Below are 22991 nucleotides of genomic sequence, written 5' to 3' on the forward strand. Positions count from 1 at the left end.
GGATGGAGCCAGATACAGATTTTTTCCCACCATGAGTTTATGCTGCTACCCCCAATTTAAGTCATGACGAGGTTCTTCCTCCTCCTCCTCCTCATCTTGCTAGTTCCTTCTTCCCACAGTGAAAATTGTTTCCGACATCAGTCCAAACTCATTTGATGAGTACCACCAGGCAAAACAGTTTCAGAATTACTGCATCATTACCAGTACCAAGAAAATTCAGAATTCCTCTGCCATTCCTTTTGTCCTTAGACTCTGCCTTGCTCAGAGTGTGCTGTTACTGTGTCAAAAAGCTCCGTGAAATGTGTTTTTCTGTGCCTGATACAAGTCATGTTCCTTTTTTTTGTTTGTGTTCCGTTCAGTTTATTTTAGGATTTACTTTTTTCTTTCCAATTGTTAAAATGTGTAAGCCATTTACATGGTTCAAAAGTCAAACTGAATGAAAAGTTATGTGCAGACGTGTCTTGCTGCAATTGCTGGCCCCACCCTCTTTCCCATTGTTACTAGTCCGTTTCATGCATCTTAGGTTTCTCTTTGCAAATGCAGGCATTCATCTGCGTGTGTAGAAGCACATGCTATTCATCATTCCCGGAAGGTATCAAACCACCTGGACCATTTTGTTCTCTTTTTTTCCTGCATTGTGTTTCCTGGAAAGCTCTGGCATCAGTGAATGGAGCGCACCCTTGCTCTGTCTGTCACTGGCACATACGTGCCCTGAACTCTCCACGACTACCTCCTGTGCAGGACACTTTGCTTATTTCAGATGCCCCGCTCTTAGAAATAACCACCGCAGTGAGCAAGCTTGTGCCCGCTGTCCCCCAGCCATGTCCCAGAACAGCTGTGCCCACCCCCCCACACACACACCATCAGAGCTTGTGGATGGCATACCAGGCAGAAATGGTCCCTCCTAAAAAAAAAAAAAAAGAAATGGTCCCTCCTGCTTCAAGGGGCCTCTTTCTTCAGGAGTGATGTTGAGCATCTTTGCAAGCGTTAAAGAACTGTTAATAACCTCCTCTTCTGAAAACTGTTACGTTTTTACCCACTTTTCTGTTGAACTTTGGGTCACCTTTCGCCTGGTTTTTAAGAACTCTTCATCTAGTGGGGATGTCAGCCGGCCTCTGTGAAGTGAACTGCAACTGTTTTCTCACGCCTTGGGTGGAACAGAGGAAAAATGTCTGTGGTCTCGGTCCCTTCATGGCATAGATCTCCCCAGAACCTCAGGGTTTCCCAAACCATAGGGGCATCTTCTATTGTTCCTAAGAAGCCCCCTTTAATCACTCTGAATTTTTGCCCAGGGGGTGACTCAGGGTGGGCCCTAGGTTGGCCTGGGATGGAGGCAGGTCACTGTCAGCCTTAACCCACCCACCTCCAGGAAGGGGTTGGAGCTGGAGGTGGAGCTTTGTGGAAAATAAAAAAAAAACTCCTCAACAATGAGACCTGATGGCTTCCCAGTAGGTGAGGCTTGGGTTCGCCCCCCGAGACCTTCTGTTCCTGAGCTGTAGCCTTCACAATGAACTGGTCGTTGTAAGGAACCTGTTTCTCTGAGTCATCTAGCAAATGATCAAACCCAAGAAGCTGGTAGTGGGTGCCCTGACTTAGAGCTGGCTGGTTAGTCAGAAGCACAGGTGGCCCTGGGCCTGGAGGCAGGCATCTGAAGTGGGGTATCCTGTGGGCCTGGGCCCCTCACCTGTGGGGTCTGCGCTCAGGGCAGGTCGTTAGTGTCCAAAGGGCTGGAGGGCTGGTCAGTAATGTGGAAAACCCACACTCTGGGAAGTCAGCTGTATCCTGGGAGTGGAAACAGACCTTAGCACAGTTTTCCGGTTTTCCCTCATGGTTCTTAAGAAACATCCAGGTGTCCAGCGGGATTCCTCAAATAACCGTTGGGTTTGGGGTTTGCTAACTGGCCAGTTGGGGGATTTCATTGGTCACCCTGTACTTTGCAAGCAAGGCACTCCCCTACCTGGATGGACAGAACCCCTCAGCTCCTCAGCAGACCTCAAGGGACCATCCTTTGAGCTCTCTCACTGCAAGCTATGGGAATTGCAGTAATGCCGGAGCCCAGAAAGTTCTTCCTTGTGTTCCCCAGCTCCTCTGAGCAGCTATACCCACTTGGCATTTTAAACGAGTGTTTCATGTGACAGCAGAGATGGCTTCTAGGAGGTTTCCCTTCTGGGTTTCCCATCTCACTTGGTGACATTTTACACGTGAAGACTTTTTAGAGGAACACATGTCATCTGCAAAGCCCACGGTTTCTTGCATTCTTAACCATTTTGTTTAAAAAAGGGGAACATCTTCGGGCAAAAAAAATTTTCCCATGGGAATGTTAGTGTGATTTTCTGAGGAAAGTCTGTGAGTCACTCAAAGGTGTTTTATCGCCAGAGCTCAGACCTGTCAGTGGGGACTGCTGGGGCTACAGAGCAGAGAACTGCGGAGCCTGTTCTGGGGCTCATCCTGGAGGCCAGCCTGGGGGCGGGGATAGTGCAGGGTTCGCTCAGGGCCCCACAAGCAGTGCCCCACATGCGGCCTGTGAAGGATGTCAGCTGGTAGGTAGCCTGCTGGGCTCCCCAGGTCACCTTCTCACCTGGGCAGCTTCCTCCTGTGTAACCACATGGGTGAACGCAGGCCTGGCCAGCTAGGCACAGGTGTGCGATTTGGGGCCAGCTCTCTCCAGGTCGGGGAGCAGAAAGGCTCCCCGCTCTTCTGTGTGTGATGCTGTCTGAGCCAGAGCACCTGCTTCTTTCAGGGGAGCTGAGGGGGAGGTTCCCTCCTCTGATAACCTCATTTTGTAGTTGGAGAATTTTAGCAGAAGAGTATCTTCGATTTGAACCTTCTGATCTGTTTAAACAGCTCTTCTGATGCTTCTCTTGCGACACTAACGATGCTTTGTGCCACTGTGGAGTTTATTCAGGCCGGGCAGGTGTCTGCTTCTCTGGGGCCGGGGTTGTCGGGGTTCATGGGGTGAGCAGGGCACCACTGTCCTGGGCATGTTTAATGCTTTGATCACAAGGCAGGCAGCCTGCATGGTTGGGGTGCAGGGTCCCCCAGAACTTCAGTCTGGAGCCAGGTGTTCTGCCCAGGTGGGCACCCGGGGCCTGCGACGTGGGCGCTGGGCACTGGGAGGATTGTAGCCCAGATCCAGGGTCGACAGGGAATTAAAGGCCAGGTTCCTGTCCGTGCTCTGGTTCTGGTGGTTGTGCTGCGTAAGTGACCACCTCAGGACCTGGTGGGATGGAGCGGCAGTGGTTCACATGCTCACAGCTCTGTGGGGGTGGGAGTTTGAAGAGTCTGTTCTCTTTTTGGTGTTATCTGGGATGATGGCTGGGACTCAGACAGCGGGACTGGAAGGTCCACTTCCAGAGGCTCTGCGAGCAGGTCTGCCCTGACCTTCTTTTCCCATACAGGTCGTTACAAAGTATTGAGTAGACTTCCCTGTGCTGTGCACTAAGTCCTTAGTAGTTTTCTGTTTGGTATACAGTAGTGTGTGGGTCAGTTCCTAGGATTTATTTTAACTGCTTTAACCTATTTCACCCACTTCACCCACCTCCACCTCTGGCAACTGGTAGTCTGTTCTCTGTATCTGTGAGCTTGGGTTTTTGTTGTTTGTCTTTAGATTCTACATGTAAGTGAGACCCCCCTGGAGGAGGGCATGGCAACCCTCTGCAGTATGATTGCCTGGAGAATCCCAGGAACAGAGGAGCCTGGCAGGCCGCAGTCCATGGGGTTGCAAAGACTTGCACACGACTGTGCGACTTAGTATGCACGCACATAAGTGAGATCATGCATTTGTCTTTCCCTGACTTATTTCACTTAGCGCAGTGTCCTGAAGATCATCCATGTTACTGCAGTTGTCAGGATTTCCTTCTCGTGACAGCTGAAACCTATTCCATTGCATATATTCACATCTTCTTTATCCACCCTTATTTCTTGAACACTTGGGTTGCGTCCATGTCCTGGCTATTGTATAGTGCTGCTAAGAGCACAGAGGTGCATGTATCCTTTTGAATTAGTGTTTTCATTGCCTTTGGATAAATGCCCAGAATTGGATTTCCTGGGTTGTATGGTAGTCCTATATTTAATTTTTTGAGGAACCTCCGTACTATTTTCCATAGTACACCACTTTGTATTCCTATTCATGGTGAGTGAACTAGGGTTCCCTTTTCTCTACATCCTCGCCAACACTTGTTATCTCTTATCTTTTTGATAATAGTTATAGTCATACTTAATGACTTTATGATTTCATTAAATGAATGGCTATATCATATTCTCAGCTATTTGTAAGGTCTCCTCAGACAACCATTTTGCCTTTTTGCATTTCTTTTTCTTGGCAATGGTCGTAATCACTGCCTCCTGTACAATGTCATGAACCTCTGTCCATAGTTGTTCAGGCACTCTGTCTATCAGATCTAATCCCTTGAATCTATTAGTCACTTCCACTTTATAATCATAAGGGATTTGATTTAGGTCATACCTAAATGGTCTAGTGATTTTCCCTACTTTCTTCGATTTCAGTCTGCATTTTGCAGTAAGGAGTTCATGATCTGAGCTACAGTCAGCTCCTGGTCTTGTTTTTGCGGACAGTATAGAGCTTCTCCCGGAGAAGGCAATGGCACCCCACTCCAGTACTCTTGCCTGGAAAATCCCATGGATGGAGGAGCCTGGTAGGCTGCAGTCCATGGGGTCGCTAGAGTCGGACATGACTGAGCGACTTCACTTTCACTTTTCACTTTCATGCATTGGAGAAGGAAATGGCAAGCCACTCCAGTGTTCTTCCTGGAGAATCCCAGGGATGGGAAGCCTGGTGGGCTGCTGTCAATGGGGTCACACAGAGTCGGACACGACTAAAGCGATGTAGCAGCAGCATAGAGCTTCTCCATCTGATTTCGGTATTGACCATCTGGTCATGTCCATGTGTAGAGTCTTGTCTTGTGTTGTTGGAAGAGGGTGTTTGCTATGACTAGTGCGTTCTCTTGGCAAAACTCTGTTAGCCTTTGCCCTGCTTCATTCTGTACTCTTCATTTCATTCTGAAATACCAAGGGAACATTTCCTGCAAAGATGGGCACAATAAAGGACAGAAATGGTATGGACCTAACAGAAGCAAAAGATATTAAGAAGAGGTGGCAAAAATATACAGAAGAACTGTACAAAAAAGATCTTTATGACCCAGATAACCACAATGGTGTGATCACTCACCTAGAGCCAGACATCGTGGAGTGCAAAGTCAAGTGGGCCTTAGGAAGCATCACTCTGAACAAAGCTAGTGGAGGTGATGGAATTCCAGTTGAACTCCTTCAAATCCTAAAAGATGATGCTGTGAAAATGCTGCACTCAATATGCCAGCAACTTTGCAAAACTCAGCAGTAGCCACAGGACTGGAAAAGGTCAGTTTTCATTCCAATCCCAAAGAAAGGCAATGCCAAAGGATGTTCAAACTACCGCACAATTGCACTCATCTCACACACTAGTAAAGTAATGCTCAAAATTCTCCAATCCAGGCTTCGACAGTATGTGAACCGTGAACTTCCAGATTTTCAAGCTGGATTTAGAAAAGGCAGAGGAACCAAAGATCAAATTACCAACATCCCTTGGATCTTCAAAAAAGCAAGAAAGTTCCAGAAAAACATCTACTTCTGCTTTATTGACTATGCCAAAGCCTTTGACTGTGTGGATCACAACACACTGTGGAAAATTCTGAAAGAGATGGGAATACCAGACCACCTGACCTGCCTCCTGAGAAATCTGTGTACAGGTCAAAAATCAACAGTTAGAACTGGATGTGGAACAGCAGACTGCTTCCAAATTGGGAAAGGAGTATGTCAAGGCTGTATATTGTCACCCTGCTTATTTAACTCATGTGCAGAGTACATCATGAGAAATGCTGGGCTGGATGAAGCACAAGCTGGAATCAAGATTGCTGGGAGAAATATCAATTACCTCAGATATGCAGATGACACCACCCTTATGGCAGAAAGCGAAGAAGAACTAAAGAGCCTCTTGGTGAAAGTGAAAGTGGAGAGTGAAAAAGTTGGCTTAAAGCTCAACATTCAGAAAACTAAGATCATGGTATCTGATCCCATCACTTCATGGAAAATAGATGGGGGAACAATGAAAACAGTGACAGACTTTATTTTTCTGGGCTCCAAAATCACTGCCGATGGTGACTGCAGCCATGAAATTAAAAAACACTCCTTGGAAGAAAAGCTATGACCAACCTAGACAGCATATTAAAAAGCAGAGACTGTGCCAGCAAAGGTCTGTCTAGTCAAAGGTGTGGTTTTTCCAGTAGTCATGTATGAATGTGAGAGTTGGACTATAAAGAAAGCTGCATGCCAAAGAATTGATGCTTTTGAACTGTGGTGTTGGAGAAGACTCTTGAGAGTCCCTTGGACTGCAGGGAGATCCAACCAGTCTGTCATAAGGGATATCAGTCCTGAATATTCATTGGAAGGACTGATGTTGAAGCTGAAGCTCCAATACTTTGGCCACCTGATGTGAAGAACTGACTTATTTGAAAAGACCCTGATGCTGGGAAAGGTTGAAGGCAGGAGGAGAAGGGGACGACAGGATGAGATGGTTGGATGGCATCACCGACTCAATGGACATGAGTTTGACTAAACTCCGGGAGTTGGTGGTAGACAGGGAAGCCTGGCGTGCTGCAGTCATGAGGTCACAAAGAGTCGTACATGACTGAGTGACTGAACTGAGATGAACTGATATCGTACTTTATATGATAGTTCTCTAATTGTAAGATACTTTGATTTATGCCATTTTTTACATTATAAATAAAGCCGTCATTTGTGAAGGTAGTTTTCTTATGTGTATACTTATTTCCTGAGGATAATACTCAAAAGTAAGGTCACATGGTCCAAAAGTATAAAAAGATATATATATATACTTTTTTTTTTAGTGAATAGTGAAAAATATATGCTGCGTGCTCAGTCGCTCAGTCGTGTCTGACTCTTTGCAACACCGTAGGCTGTAGGCTTCTCTGTCCATTGAATATTCCAGGGAAGAATATACTGGAGTGGGTTGCCGTGCCCTCCTCCAGGGGATCTTCCTGACTCAGGGCTCAAACCCAGGTCTCCCGCACTGCAGGTGGATTCTTTACCAGATCTGCGCCACCAGGGAAGCCCAAATAGTGAATATAGTTCAGTTCTATTTTAAAATCCTCCCATTTCATGCTTACTTGCCACTTTTTAGTTATTTATTGCTGATCTTATACTATCATAGTTTCTTCTGTTTGAACAAGGGCTGTGCTTTTATGCTTTCCACACCCCTTTGTTAACAGTGGAAATTTCTTGGGGGGGGGATGTGATTTTGGACCCTGAGAACTATCCATTGAACATGTTATCCCTGCTGTGTACCTGAGGATGCAGCGAGAACATGCCTGGGGTCGCCCCTCACCTCGCCCCCCGCCCAGACTCACAAAATCGCCAGTCCTGGACTCCAGGGTGTGTGTTTGCTCTGTGCCTCTCCCAGCATCTGGCAGCACCTAGGGGCACCTGGTCCCTGAAGGTGAGCAGCATTGGGACGGCCATATGGGGCCCGCATCGGGATGTGGACAGAGTGGGAGCCACACCATTCTCTGTGAAGGTTTCTTTGTGAAGTAACCCTCTGATTGGGAGCTTCAGTGGGTGTCACGGTCTCCTGTGTCAGTGGTCACCCCTGGTGAGATATTTATAACTGGTTCACAGTTATTCGGGTGTCTGTCATTCAGGAGGTAGCCCTGCAGGGGAAACGGATGTAGGGGAGATGAGTGAGGGCCAGCCACAGAGTCAGGCCGCCTGTAGCTTCTCTGGGTCTCGTTGACGTTTGATGGATGCGATGGGACTGAGCCCTGGCATCTCTTTTATTCACGTGGTTCTTTAATTTCTGTGACTGGCTCATCCCCAAAGGCTGGACATACTGTGTATCACAATGCCTGGCCCGGGACTTCCCTGGTGGTCCAGTGGTTGGGACTTCACCTTCCAATGCAGGGGGTGTGGGTTTGATCCCTGGTCAGGGAGCTAGGATCCCAGATGCCTTGTGGCCAAAAAAAAAGAAAAACAAAACCAATATTATAACATTCAAATTTCAATAAAGACTTTAAAAATGGTCCAGATACCCCTTCCCCCCAAAAAAAGAACCTTAAAAAAAAAACACACGTTCACCATTGCACTCCAGATCCCAAAGTGTTATTCTAAATTAGGAGATATAGAGGATCATCTTCCCACTTAAGTTTAGTAGGGCTTATTATTTTAAAAGTGTGCGTTTTACTGTCTTCGTGAGCTAGAGTTTTCTTAGTGTACTTTAAGATATAGGTTAAAAATTAATGTTGTATTAGTTGGAGTCCTTGAATGTTGCAAACTTAAATATTGACTTTTCCTTTTTCTTTCTCTTACAGCTGTTTGGGGCAACTTGATTAACATGAGGTAATTGATTTTTAACAACTTGGCTGTTCTGTTTGGGCTGAAATGACACACCACTGTTACACACATACCTCGGCGGCACAGGCCGATTTGAGGACAGTGTAACAGTGAACTGAGCTCCTTGCTGCTCACACACCCATGTGCATCTCTCTCCTGGACGCTCCGGAGGACGCGGCTAGTGTTCAGGCTGCCCTGGTCAGCCCAGATGAGAGGGGTCTCTGGGCAGCAGTGGCGGCTCCTTGGTGTTGTCCGCACCCGTCTTCCTGGCTTTCCGGCTCCTGAGATGTAATTGGCATTTCTGGGTGGTTAGAGTGAGTGCTGGGGTGCCTTTCCTAAGCCCATTAGGGAAACCGAGACTGCCCACCACCCCAGGAGCAGACCAGTGGATGCTGAGACCACCTTCCATCACAGGGGAGGGGAGGCCCGAGGACCTTCCACTCTGGGTGGGCATCGTTTGTGCTGCTCAACAGAGAACGAAGGGCCCTTGTAAAAGTCAAATCCTGTGTCAACTGTTGTTTCTTAAAAAAGATCAGTCAAAGTAATAGGCATTCACTGTAAAACCAGATTTGGTGCCATGAGTACTATTTCACATTTAAAGAACAGCCCTCTCCACTTCGTACTTCTTGTGTGACAGTCAAAGAACAGCAGTCGCATTGTGGTGACAGCGGGGGCTGCAGGGCTGTGGGGAGGGTAGCTCTGCCCCACCCGCTCGGCATGCCCAGTGGGGTTTGCAGGGCGGGTGGGGCCGCGGGGACGGACTCCTCCCCCTTGGCGGGTGTGTGTCTGCCAACAGAGGCCTCTGTGTGTGGCTGGAGGGCTGCTCAGGTCCCATTAAAGGAGCTCAGTCTTTTCAGTTGGAAAAATTCCACTTTGCCTTAAATCCCAGGACAGCCCAGCAGGAACTTGCTGCTGTAGACACACTTCCTGCCTCTGATTTAAAATCGCACATTGGGCATCACGGGAAAGTGAGGCGATCTTAGTTTAGCAGAAACACCCTGGAGGTGTTTGCGATCCCTGGAGACCCACCCCCACCAGTTGTCTAGTCCCCTGGCCTCCCCTCAGGGTGGGGCTGGGCTGATTACTTGGGAGGAGGCGATGGTCTGCACTGGTGTGTTGCATGTTGCGGTGGTTTGTTCAGAAGTAGACCTCGCGGTCACAGAGCCTTTCAGTCTATCTCAGTCTTGCAGTGTTCTACTCAACAGGTCCATCCAGGAAAACAGGGAGCTCAGAATTGAGAGCAGGATTGAAGAGGTGAGTCTCCTCTCTGTGTTTTGTTCCACTCCGTCTGCTGTCTCTCCACTTAGTTCCTTTGTCTATGCTGGTACCTTTATTGTGGCCACATCATGCCAGCCGTGATCCACTTGCTGTCTGTGAGGCTGTGGATGCACCTCTGTGTCAGCTTTGCCCATTTATAATGGTGCGACATGCTAAATTCTGCCCCACAGGCAAGATGGGTTCACGCTTTTATGTGACTTTTCAGGAGAGCCTTTACAGGGTTCTGAAGAGAGAGGGCAGTGAGGATCTTTACCTGGATGGAGACAGGGGTCCACCTCTGCTCACCTCAGCCAGTGTAGATGGAAACACGGCTGGACTCAGATGCCAGGGCCCTGGGAGCTCACAGGGCAGCGGGGACACATGGGTTGGGGGGGCGGCGCCTCGACGAGAGCCGGGAAGTCTGGCCTGCTTCACACCTTCTGTTTAGAACAATTGCTTGTGTTTTAGTCCAGTGTCTGTGTAGACAGACTGTTGTAACACGGACTTGGTGAGGGGGTCCCTCACTGGGATTTGGAGCCACATGCTGGTCGTTCCATGCAGCCCCAGCCCTGACGTGGGTGCGGTGGACGTGTGTGCTGGGCTGATGGCAGGTGACACAGGCAGCTCCTGGCGGTTCTGTGTCTCACGTGAAGCGAGGCGGGGGTGGAGATTCACCTGCTTTTGTGGGCCTGCACCACCTTGAACGGTGCCCGTGTGGTCTGGAAGGAAGAAGGTGAATTTCCTCAGAGTTCAGGCATCTCTGGAGTCAGAGATTCTAGCATGCAGTTCAGCAACTTGGTTCTAGAATTGTGACTTAGGGGCTCTGACTTAATTTCAAGCTGGAGGTGGATCGCAGAAGTAATTGGAAATCTGTTTTGTGTCACGTCCCATCCTCCTGGAACGTCAAGAGTGGGTGCAAGTACTGGAGGACTGTGTTTCTGCTTCAGAACTGATCCTGGTTATTTTTGTTTCAGATCATTGAACCACTAAGGGAGAAAATCAGAGATTTGGAAAAGAGGTACGTGTACCTGTTACTTGTGGTTTAATCTTTCTTGCCACCACTTGGTGCTGAAGTTACACTGCCTATAACATTTCAGTGGGTGGGATCCAGAAATTCTGCCTTTGACAGGACTGCCGTAGTTTGAGCAATTTTACTTGAAGCTTTAAAATAAATAGTTTAAAAAGAAACCCACCACAAGTTTTAGGTTGGCGGAAAGAGAACAAAATCTGCCCACCAGTGATCATTTTCGCCTTAACTTTTTTGAAAAGAAAGTGAATCATTTGGGTAACTTTTCTAAGACAGTGGCTTTGCACACAGGATCTCCTGAAATATGAGAATCGCATGACTCCTTTCGGTACCACACGTATGACTGTCATCCTAAAGAATTTTCTGGTAACTCGTTCCTATCAAACAGGAGCATCACCTGTTACTTGGGGCTGCTTCCCTGGTGACTCATCCTGAAGGGTTCTGTCCCTCAGGTAGTTGAGCCAGGCAGGTTACTGTTGGAGTCAGAAAGTCAGATGTGGATGAGACCTTGTGTTGGAAACCGACGGAGCTCTGTCTAGTTTCACATTTCCTGACTTTGTGTTAGGAATGTCCACACAGCCATCCTGACCCTGGCAGCATAAGAACGTCCCTGAGGGGAACATGAACTCATTACGTAGGGGCACTGGGCCCACAAGAAGAAAGGATACACTTGAGAGGTCAGGGCCAGTTTACACAGGGAGACTCAGGGATCAGTGCTATCTCAGAAGCCTGGGTTGTGGACTCTATGGACCTTTTTTTCTTTTAAGAAAAGAGTACTGACCCCCTGGGCCCTACTCCCTGAAATTATGATGTAACTGAGCATGCAGACTGGGCTTTAGGGGTTTGCAAATTTCCCTGAGTCGTTCTCATATGCAGGCAAGTTTTATATCTTTTTTTAAATTTTACTGAAGTATAGTTGATCCACAGTGCTGTGACTCTGCAGTCTTTCTGTCTTCTTGATCACACGCCCTAATAACTTGATTACGTGCTTGATTCCATCTCCCCATCTTTTAATATTCTTTGGATAGATAGCAGGTAATAAAGCTAATTAGGGCTTCCCTGGTAGCTCAAACGATAAAGAATCCATCTAAAGAGCAGAAGACCTGGGTTCAATCCCTGGGTCAGTAAGATACCCTGGAGAAGGAAATGACAATCCACTCCAGTATTCTTGCCTGAGAAATTGCATGGACAGAGGCGCCTGGTGGGCTACAGTCTGTGGGGTTGTAAAGAGTCAAACAAAGGCTGAGCAACTAACACTTTCAATTTCAATGCTAATTAAAATTCTAGGGACTTGCCTGGTGGTCCGGTGGTTAAGACTCAGAGCTTCTGCTGCAGGAGGCATGGGTTTGATCCCTGGGTGAAGAACTGAGATCCCACATGCTGTGCAGCACAGCCAAAAAAAATAAAACCTTTGATTTTAAAAAAAAATTCTAAGTACTGAGGCTGTGCTAATAAACAGGAAGGTTCAAGTCTGAAATGGGGTAAGTAATGACTGCAGGATTGATTTGGGGGTGAGGGAAGGTCCATTATTACTGAATTCACAACTCCTCCTGTCTTCTCGCTGCTTCTCACTCAGAAACGTAGGCTCTGGTGGGCGGCTCCCACGTCTGCTGTGTGGCCACTGTGTCCCCAGGACAGAGCGTGGCCTAGAATAGGTACTCAGGAGAAGGTGCTTGAATACACAGATACGTGGCTGAGCCAACACCTGAGCAGTTTTAAAGGGGCTCCAGGCTTAGAAGAAGCCCAAGCCTTGCCCTTGCCCTGCCCTCCCAGCATGGGGCCCCGGGCCTAGCCACCTTGGTCACCCAGCTCTGTCACTGTGGCCTGGGCGGGCCATTGCTTGGCTCCTGGAGCTCTGTGCCCTGGGTCCTGAAAGCAAGAAATGAGGGCTGTGAGATCATTTTTTCAAAGTTGAGTAACACAATCACACATGTGGAGTCTGAAACTCAGTCGCTACACATGGAAGAGAAGCAAGGCACGAAAACCAGCTAGTGTCGTGTTTTGTAAACCAGAGGCGTAGCACACACTCTTTGAAGCAGTTTTCAAGTGTATTTCCTGCAAGAAAATGTTTGCTGTTTCTGCCTGGGTTAAATTATTGTTGCTCAGTCATGTCCGACTCTTTGTAACCCCCATGGACTGTAGCCCACCAGGCTTATCAGTCCATGGGATTCTCCAGGCAAGAATACTGGAGTGGGTTGCTGTTTCCTCCTCTAGGGGATCTTGCAAGCCCAGGGATCGAACCCACATCTTCTGTGTCTCCTGCATTGGCAGGATTTGAAATTTGTTTACCACTGAGCCACCAAGGAAGCCGCATGTATAGATAGCATATCTAATTTCATGTTAAGTTTTTACTCAGGTACTGTTCTAAGCTCTTCACTTGGATGAATGTCGATTTCAGTGTCCACGTTTGGGCCGACCCCCACCCCTGCCTTACCCTCTGTTCCTCCTGCCCCTTCTGCCCCAAGTGCAGCCCTGGTCTGCTCCCGGTGACACTGTCTATAAACCCTGCAGGGGATGAACCTCAATGGATGAGGGAAGGGAGGCGCCAGGAGGATCTGGAGAAAGCGCCAACAGGCAGGCCTGGGAAGTGGGCAGAGTCGGGTCAGCTGTGCCTGAAGCTGCTGGGAGCTCAGACTGGGACTTGAGCAAGGGGTGTGGGGTCCTTGGAGAAGGGGGCCGGACAGGTGTGAGGGTGCCCTGGCCAGTGCTGGGCTTTGCTTTGCTGTCCTCCCCACCTCCACTGCATCAAGCACTTACATGGCAGCCAGAGCTCAGGCAGCCAGTGGGTTGCCCTTGGCTCCACGGAGCAGGAAGCCCCCGTGTGCCTGGAGCACCTGGGGGGTCTTTCTCCAGGAGGGGGAGTGTGGGTCACAGAACTAACAGTGTGAATTCTCATCCACCCCCTGGGCATCTCCCACTGGCCTGCCTGTGTTTGGTGTTTGCAAAGGGAACTGACATCTTGAGAGTCTGGAAGTGCTTATGGGGGAATCATGTGCCCTGTCAGAAGCCTCCCACCCCCACCCCCCCATGCCCAGCTCCCAGCCCCAGGGTCTGTCCGAGGACCTGTCCTGCTCTGTCCAATTCCACCAGCACAGGGAAGATGTGTTCCATATCTTGGGTGTGCTGGGGAGGTGGAGGGGATGGAGACTGGGCCCCCGCCCAGCGTCTCTCCAATTAAAATAATGACTCCAGAGCCGGTCTCTCCATGTTTCTTTAAAGCACTTTTGTTTCTGACCAAGTCACTTTAAGGGGATATTTCCAATCTGCATGTATTGACTCTCATTTGATACTTTCTGTGCTCTTTGTGCTGTACAGGTCCTGGGACATCCGTATGGTTGGGGGACCAGTGGTGCCTTCACGGGGGTGGGAGGCATTCAAAGATAAGACGAGACTCAAGACCAGATCATATGGACCCCGGGGGGTAGGAAGGACTGATTCCCAGTCACTTTGTCCCGGGGCCTCTGGGCAGGGGAGGCTGGAATTGTGAAGCTGCCCAGTCAGGGGATAGGCAGACAGAGTTGTGGTCAGCACCTTCCTCTCTTCCTCTCAGAGGCACAGTCGGCTGGGCTGGGTCTGTGACCCCACACAGCCAGCATCTCCCTCCCTGTCCTGGGCCCAGCATCTCAATGCCATGGTCTCCGGTTTGTGTTTAGCTCTGGCTGCCAGTGGCTGGTTCATCCTTCAATTTTCCCCGCCCAGGGATAACATCTCTTGTTACACCTATTTGATCCTAGACAGGGAGCAGGTTCATCTTGAACTCAAGTTAGTCAGTGAGAGCTTAGTTCCTACAGCACTCATTTGGAAAGGAGAGGGGAGCAAACAGTAGCAGTTCTCACGTCCGCGTTTGTTTTGGGGCCAGGTGAAGAAAAGACTCAAATAGATGTTTGACTTTTCTTTTATAATCTCTTTATGCTCTACAGCTTCACTCAGAAATACCCACCAGTAAAATTTTTATCAGAAAAGGACCGTAAAAGAATTTTGGTAAGTTTACACATCTGATTTATGTTTGTGATATCAAGGAATTTGCTTTTTAAATGGAAGTGTAATTTGCAACCCATAAAAGTCACTGGTACAGTGTATACAGTTCAGTGGTTTATGGTTTGTTTGCATCCTGATTTCAGAGAAACCCCATGCCCATCAACAGTCATCTCCTAACCCACCCCCCTGTCCCCAAAGCTCCTAGCAAGCACAGGAATGACTTTGTCTCTTTGGATTTGCCTGTTTTGTGTATTTCAATGTTGCAATGTGGTCTTAAGCTGAATAATGTTTCCGGGGTTCATCCATACTGTAGACAGTCCAGGCTCCATTCCTCTTTCTGGCTAAATAGTATTCCATCGTGAGGCTGGGCCACGTTTTGGTTATCCAGTCATCATTTGATGGGCATTTAGGGTTGTTTCTGCTTTAAGGTTACTGTGAACATAAGATACAAGGCTCTGTGGACATAGCTTTCTTGTTCCTCTCGGCATATATACACCTGGGAAAGGATTTACTGGGTCATGTGGTGACCCTGTGTTTAACTTTTTGAAGAAATGTGAAACGGATCCCAGAACAGTGGTCTTAAAAAACCTTTTCTGGTTCACAGAACACCTTGCTGAATATGTCGGGGGCTTTCCCAGCTAGTGGTTGCCTTCTTAAACATGAACACAAATTCACCAGTGAAAGAACCCCATGTGGGTGTTGTGTAGGAAAGTGTGTTCCCAGAGACTGGCACCTTTGCCTTTTGAGCCCGTGCCAGCTGTGTTGAGATGTGATATGCCCTGAGGTGTATATTTCAGTAGTTCAAGCATGTCCACAGTTGTGCAGCCATCACCGGCTTTAGAACATCTTGTCCCCAAAGACACCCCAAGCCCATGAGCAGTCACTCCCCGTTCCCCCAGCCCTGCCACCCCGAGGCAACCACTGGGTTACTTTCTGTCTGTGGACTTTTGTCAACTCTGGGTGCTTATACAGGTGGAATAATGCACAATTTGGCCTTTTGTGACTGATTTCTTTCACTTAGTGTGTTTTTAAGATTTATTCATGTTGCAGTGGGCTTCCGAGGTGGCTCAGTTTTAAAGACTCTGCCTGCCAATGCAGGAGACACAGGTTCAATCCCTGGGTTGATTGAAAAGATCCCTTGGAGAAGGAAACGCCAACCCACTCCAGTGTTCTTGTTTTGGAAATCCCATGGACAGAGGAGCGTGGTGGGCTACCGTCCATGGGGCCGCAAAGAGTCAGACACGACTGAGCACATGCGGACATTGCAGTATTTATCTGCACTTCATATCTTTTTATTACAAGTAATATTTCATTGTATGGATAGGCCACACTCTATCCATTTATCCTATGAGTCACATGGCAGCTCTGTTTAACCTTCGGAGGAACTGCCAGACCTTTTTGTGAAGTGACTGCACCGTTTCACATCCTATTACAGACTTCAGTGTGTGCAGGGTCCGATCTTTCCTTGTCCCTGCCAGCATTTGTCATTATATGTCTCTGTCGGTAGCCCTCCTCGTCGTGTCACATGGTGTCTAATTGTGTGTCTGTTTCAGATAATGTCTCTTCATTTATTTATATTGGCTCTCTGTGCAGCGCGCGAGATCTTAGTTCCCCACCCAGGAATCAAACCGGGACCCCTTGCATTGGGAGCGCAGTCTTAACCACCACACCACCAGGGATGTCCCTCATTGTGGTTTTAATTTGAGTTTCTTGGTGGCTGATGATGTTGAGCATCTTTTAATGGGCCTGTTGGCCATTTCTTTTATTTCCATGGAGAAATGTCTTTTCAGACCCTTAGCCCATTTTAAAATTGGGTTCTCTTTCTTTTCATTTTTGTGTTATAAGAGTTCTTTATCCTAGATACAAGTTTCTTATCAGATACATGATATACAGATATCTTTTTTTACCATTCTGTTTGTTGTCTTTTGTTGATGGTATTCTTCGAAGCTCTAAAGATTTAAATATTGATGAAGTTTATTTTTTCTTTTGTTCCTTGTGCTTTGATGTCACATTGAAGCAGACATAGTCTAATCCAAGGTCACTGATTTGCCATGTTTTTTCCTAAGAGTTTTATAGGTTTAGTTCTTACATTTAGGTATTTTGTGTTCATTTCTATATGTGGATTTAGATAAGGGTCTCCCATCCTTTTGCATCTGGACTGCGCAGTGGTCCAGTGCCCGTCAAATTGTCTTGCCACCCTTATAAAAAATGAACTGTCCATAAACCCAAATGTTTATTTCTGAACTCTCAATTCTGTCCATTGACTGATGTCTGTCTTTGTGCCAGGACCACACTGTCTTGATTACTGTTGCTTTGTAGTAAGTTTTAAAATTGGGAGTTGTGAGTTCTTCAACTTTGTTCTTCTTTTTCAAGATAGTTTTGACTGTTCTGGACCCCTTTCAGTTCCTTGTGAATTCTAAGATCAGCCTGTCATTTTCCACAAAGAAGCTGGCTGAGATTCTGATAGAGGTGAATTGAATCTGTAGGTCAGTTTGGGGCATATAGCCATATTAATGGTATTCCAGTTCTTGAACATGGGGTGTCTTTATATTTATTTAGGTCTTCATTACTTTCTTTTCATTTTTTCTTTTGTAGTTTTCAGAATATAAGTTTTGTATTTCCTTCATTGAATTTATTCTAAAGTGTCTTATCCTTTTTGATGCTAGTATAAATTGAATTGTCAGTTTCGTTTTTATATTATGTATTCTCTTGTTGCTTTCCTGGTGGCTCAGTGGTGAAAAATCCACCGTCATGCAGGGGACGTGGATTCCATTCCTGGGTTGGAAAGATCCCATGGAAAAGGAAATGGCAATTCACTCCAGTATTTTTGCATGGAAAAGCCCATGGACAGAGGAGCCTGGTGGCCTACAGTCCATTGGTTTACAAAGAGTTGGACACAACTTAATGAGTAAAGAAACCAAAAAAGAAATTCTCTTGGTAAATAGAAACACAGTTAATTTTTGTATTTTCTTAATGTCTTGCAGCCATGCTGAATTCACTGATGAGTCTAATAGTTTTAAGTGAATTCCTTAGTATTTTCATGCAGGTCATGTTACCTGTAAATACGGGTGGTTTAGCTTCCGCCTTTTCAATATAGATGCATTGTATTTCACTTTCTTGCCTAATTGTCCTTGCTGGAATCTATAACACTTGATGCTGAATAGAAGTGAGAGGAGCAGACCTCCTTGTCTTGTTCCTGATCTCAGGGGAGAGGTTTCAGCCTTTCACCATTGAATATGGTGTTACCTGTGGGTTTTCAGAGGTGCCTTTATCAGACTAAGGAATTTCCCTTCTCTCTTCCTAGTTTATTTGCTTTGCAACCCATCTTGCATACCCAGGATAAATCTCAGCTGATTACCATGTATAATCCTTTTTCATATGTTGCTGGATTTGATTTGCTCGTATTTTGAGAATTCTTATGTCTATGTTTATAAGAGCTGTTGGTCTGTAACTTTCCTTTCTTGTGATGTCTTTTCCTAGTTTTTGTCTCAGAGGTGTAATGGCCTTGTATGTTAAGTGGGGTAGTGTTTCTTCCTCTTCTACTTTTTGGGAAGACTTTGTGTAAATTTGATGTTAAATTGACCTTTGAACAACATGGGTTTGAGCTGCACTGGTGGGTTTTTTTTTTTTTCAGTAGCTACACACTACAGTACTTGACTTACTGGGCGGCTCAGGGGTGAAGAATCCGCCAGGACTGCAGGAGATGTGGGTTTGAGTCCTGAGTCAGGAAGATCCCTTGGAGAAGAAAATAGGCAACCCACTTCAGTATTCTTGCCTGGGAAACCCCATGGGCAGAGGAGCCTGGTGGGCTGCAGTCCATGGGGTTGCAAAAGAGTTGGACACAACTTAGTGACTAAACAACAAATACAAGACTATAGCCCACCAGGCTCCTCTGTCCTTGGGATTTTCCAAGCAAGAATACTGGAGTGGGTTGCCATTTCCTTCTACAGGCTGCAGTCTACAGGCTACTGTCTATGGGGTCACAGAGTTGGACTTGACTTAGTGACTAAACAATAACAGTACTTACTACACGGTCCGTGGTTAGTTGAATCTGCAGATGTGGACGGCCCACTGTAAAGTTACCTTGGATTTTCCAGTGTGTGGTGGTTTGGCACCCCTGAATGTTGAGTTGTGTGAGGGTCAACTGTAATTCTTCTTTAAATGTTTGGTGAAGTTCACCAGAGAAGCCATCTGCACTTGGGCGCAATTCAATCTCTTGTTATGAGTCTGTGCAGTTTTCTGTTTCTTCTTGAGTTAGTTTTGGTAGTTTCTAGCTTTCTAGGAGTTGACTGCTTTGGCTGCATACCCTAAGTTTTGGCAGTGCTGTTTCTTCTTTGTCATTCATGTCAAAGTATTTTCTAATTTACCTTATAATTTACTGTTTGATCCATTAGCCTAAACACTTGGGGATTTCTCAGATTGGTTACTGAAGTCTAATTTCATTCCCTTATACTCAGAGAACTTGCTTTGTATGTTCTGAATCCCTTTAAATTTATTGAGGCTTGTTTAGTGGCCTAGAATATGGTCTGTCCTGGAGAACATTTCCTGTTCTCGTAACAACTTATTGACCAGAGATGTATTAATATGTCTTTTGTTACCCAAATGGTATTGATCTGAGATATATCAATATTCACTTATATAACAAATTACTGACACAGGTGTTGGTTTCTACAAAGATCCCCTAGTCAATAATGTGTTAGAAGAACTGTGTATTATACTGCTGTTGAATGGAATGTTGCAGAGGCATCTGGCAGGTCCAGCGGGCTTGTGCTTTTTGAGTGTTTATTTCCTTTATTTCTGCTGCGTAGTTCTGTGCAGTGTTGAGAATGAGATGTTGATGTTTCCGGTTATTGTTGAAGTCTCTGTTTCTCTCTTCGGTTCTTTCAGCTCTGCTTTACATGTTTTGTATCTCTGCTGTTAGGTGTGTAAATGTTTATACCTGTTGTATTCACTTGATAGATTGACTCTTTTATCCTTACACAATGCCCCCTCTTTGTCTGTGAACATTTTTTGTTTTAACTCTATTTGTCTGGTAGCATTACAGCCACTCCCTCTTTCTTACTGCTATTTCTGTGATACTGTGTTTTACGTTCAGTGTGTTGTCCTTTGCGTCTACAGTGACCCCTTTAGACCATGTGCGCTGCCGCCGCCGCTGCTGTCGCTAGTTGCATCCAACTCTTTGTGACCCCGTGGACCGTAGTCTGCCAGGCTCCTCTGTCCATGGCATTTCCCAGGCAAGAGTACTGGCATGGGTTGCCATTTCTTTATAGAATGTTAATCTTTTTATCACCAAGTTCACTTTGCTTTTTTTGTTCCTGTGGATTTGAATTAACTTTGGTGTCATTTCTTTACTGCAAACAACTTTGCTCTTGCCTACCTTCGTTTTATTGTTGTCAAATATGTTTATTTTATAAGGATAAATTGTACAGTTTTTTAAGGATAATACATTTTTATAGGGATACATAATACAATTATATACATATTGTTTTCAACTGGCTTTTTCTTTTTTGTTGTAGTGCTAAAACATATAACATTTTTATTTTAACCAGTAGGTGTTTAGTTCTTTGGCTTTAAGTGTGTCCCCAATGCTGTGCTAAGTAGTTTGGTCTTTAACTTGAAAGCATTTCAGAAGAGAAGGAAAAAATGCGATTATATAGCCTTTTATAGTTAGTTACTCAATTACTTTGCTCTCCCCCTGCCTTTTAGAATCATTTGCCTTCAGCCTGAAGAAGTTAGTGTTTCTTGTATGGCAGGTCTGCTAGCAATGAATTCACTTCTTATCTTATTTTTTTTTTTTATCTCTAGAAGTTATCTTTGGTGTTTGTAATTCTTGGCTGCAGTTTCTCTCTACTGCTTCCTCTGTCACTTGTTACGAAACGTCAGCAGTGAGTCACGGGGTTCCCTGCACTTCAGGCGTCATTTTCTTTTCCTCCTGTTCAGTTTCCTGTGGCTGCAGAAACAATTCCACCGACTCTGTAACTTACACCAGCAGATGCTCCCAGTTCTGGAAGCTGGATGTCTACACCCGCATTGTTGGCAGGGCTGTCCTCTCTGATGGCTCTGGGGGGGATCGTTCCAGGCCTTTCTCTCCACTGTACTTTGGCCAGGAGTCCCTTAGCCCCCTGCTCTATGGGGCTTCACCCCAGTCTCTGCCTGCACTGTCACATGTTGCTCTCCCTGTGTCTCATGCTGGACTCGTGGTCCACCCTACTCCATAGTGACCTCACTGTAACTAATCACACCCTCAGTAACCCTGTTTCCAAATGACGTCACGTTCTGAGGCTCACAGGACATACACTTTGCTGGACAGTATCCAGCCCAACGCAGCTGCTTTCAGACTTCACCTTTGTCTCTGGTTGTCATCGTTTTTAGCATGACATGTCTGCCTGTGACGTGTCTACCCTGCTTGGAGGGTTTACGTTTTCCTGCTTGGAGCTTGTGGACCTTCTTGAATGGGTGGGTTACCATGTTTCATCAGTTTCGGGGAGTTTCAGCTGTTCTTTCCTTAGTATTTTTCCATTACCTGCATGTTGGGGAGGTCATCGGTACCTCATGTTTGTTAGAAGCTCTGCTCACATTCCCTTTCAAGTTCTCTCTGTTCTGCATGTTGCATAAACCCCCTCTGGTCTGGCTTCACATTTGCACGTTCATTCTTCTGCTGGATCCAGATTGTTGACTCTGCTGCCTTTTCCTCTTTGGTTACTGCACTTGATGACAGAATCTCCATCCGTTTCTGTCTCACAGCTTTCTTCTCTTTAGTCTCTCTCCACTTCTTCAGCTGGCTTCCTCCAGTTCTTTGCGTGTACTTGTGGTGGCTACTTCGGCGACCACTGAATCTGACGTCTGGGTCCCACGGGCGGGTGTGTCGCCTAGTTGCTGTCCTATGCTGATTCCCACACAGCTGTTTCTTTGTGCATCTTGACTTTTTTGGTAGAAAACTGGCCACTTTGGGTGGGACCTGCGGCAGCTGTGGATCCTGTTCACCCCTCCCCACCAGGCCTGTTGTATTTTGGTTTGTTGGTGTGTTTGTGTCTGTTCAGTGGCCTGGTTGGTCTATATTGCTGACATGTTTCCCCTGGAGTGTGAGAGTGGTGGCTGCAGCTTCGGGCGTGGACACGGTCACCCTGGACAGGTGGTCCCAGCACGGTCTTTGTCACTGTTTCTTTCCCTGATGGCCCTGTTGAGCCGTCCCCTTGTGTAGGGTCACAGCAACTGTTAGGCTCCTATAACTGGCCTGTGCTGTGGTCTGTCCTTTCATTAGGACCTAATAAATTGTCCCTTGGTCCTACCCAGTTAAATTCTCGCCCCTTTGCAGAGGGCGCTTTGAGCCAAGCTCTGGAGGTTTGTCCTGACCCTGGGGGCTCCACGGTCTCTCCCGGGTCTGCCTGCTGAACCAGCTGTCCTTGTGGGGCACCAGCCCCTCTTCGATGCTCTCCATCCCAGTCCCCCTTACTCTTGAACTTTTCCCCCTTTATTCCAAATAAAGTCAGTTCCTTCAAGGAGAGCTTTGTTCTTTTTTTTAATTGACTCCTTCTGTCCCCAGGGAGCAGTCTCTGAGCCACCTGGCGGGAAACCTCTGGAGCTGGAGGAGGGAGTGAACCCTGCTTATAGGCGGGGGGTGGGGCAGGAGGAGTAGCCCCTGATCTTCTTGCCTCGCCCCTAGGCCATGTGGGGGCTGAGCAGGGGAGACCAGGGCCCCAGAGTCACAGCCTTCCGTGGAGGTGGTGAGGAGCTTCTGCTCTAGGGTGCAGGTGGGAGCTGGGTGGGGAAAGGGGGCCCTTGACCACCAGGCTCAGGGGTCAGGAGTCCAGACCAGAGGGGACCAGAAATGAGAAATGCTGGGGGCAGGGTTTGCCCTCCCCAGTGAGATGCCGAATCTTGTCACTGGGAGCCCCTGTTTTTTGCCATCCCTGAGAGTCTCACCTTCTCACCTGCTCTGAACTGGTAGAGGTGGGGATTGAGGAGGGGGGTGGACAGTGAGGCAATGAGTGGGCTGGGGCTCCTGTGTCCAGACTGAACTTTAGTGGATTTTCTTGGATAAGGGTTTCTTCATCTGCCATTTACCTTAGGACAAAATCCAAAGACTTAAATATTGGGTTCTATGTGGAGCACCTGATTGATCTATGACCTTGATGTATGAAAAGTTAGGATGCCGGGGGGTCTATTCATAGCCAACATCTCTGTTGGGGAACCATGCATCCCTGACACCAGAGTTGACACTCGTGACTCGGAGTTAAACTGCTTCCCCCACACAACCTCCCTTTTCTTTTAGAAGTTACAGAAGGTCCCTGCCTGTTCGAGTGGCTCCATAAATCTCACCACAAGCAGA

General features: G+C 47.0%; 1 protein-coding gene across 7 annotated transcripts in view; it reads left to right on the forward strand.

Annotated features, from left to right (window-relative positions):
* UXS1 (UDP-glucuronate decarboxylase 1) overlaps window positions 1-22991 on the forward strand; it is a 56513-nt gene that overhangs the window by 5495 nt on the left and 28027 nt on the right. For 3 of the 7 annotated variants that reach the window (XM_055540256.1, XM_055540260.1, XM_055540258.1), the window contains 4 exons: window positions 8379-8406; window positions 9591-9654; window positions 10632-10675; window positions 14605-14665. In XM_055540256.1, the coding sequence (XP_055396231.1) occupies window positions 8379-8406; window positions 9591-9654; window positions 10632-10675; window positions 14605-14665 (197 nt within the window). Of the gene's footprint in view, window positions 1-8378; window positions 8407-9590; window positions 9655-10631; window positions 10676-12064; window positions 12166-14604; window positions 14666-22991 lie in introns of those variants that run through there. The other 4 variants (XM_055540257.1, XM_055540261.1, XM_055540259.1 and 1 more) reach the window with 2 other exon arrangements.

Source organism: Bubalus kerabau, chromosome 11, assembly GCF_029407905.1.
Source record: "Bubalus kerabau isolate K-KA32 ecotype Philippines breed swamp buffalo chromosome 11, PCC_UOA_SB_1v2, whole genome shotgun sequence".
NCBI lineage: Eukaryota > Metazoa > Chordata > Mammalia > Artiodactyla > Bovidae > Bubalus > Bubalus kerabau.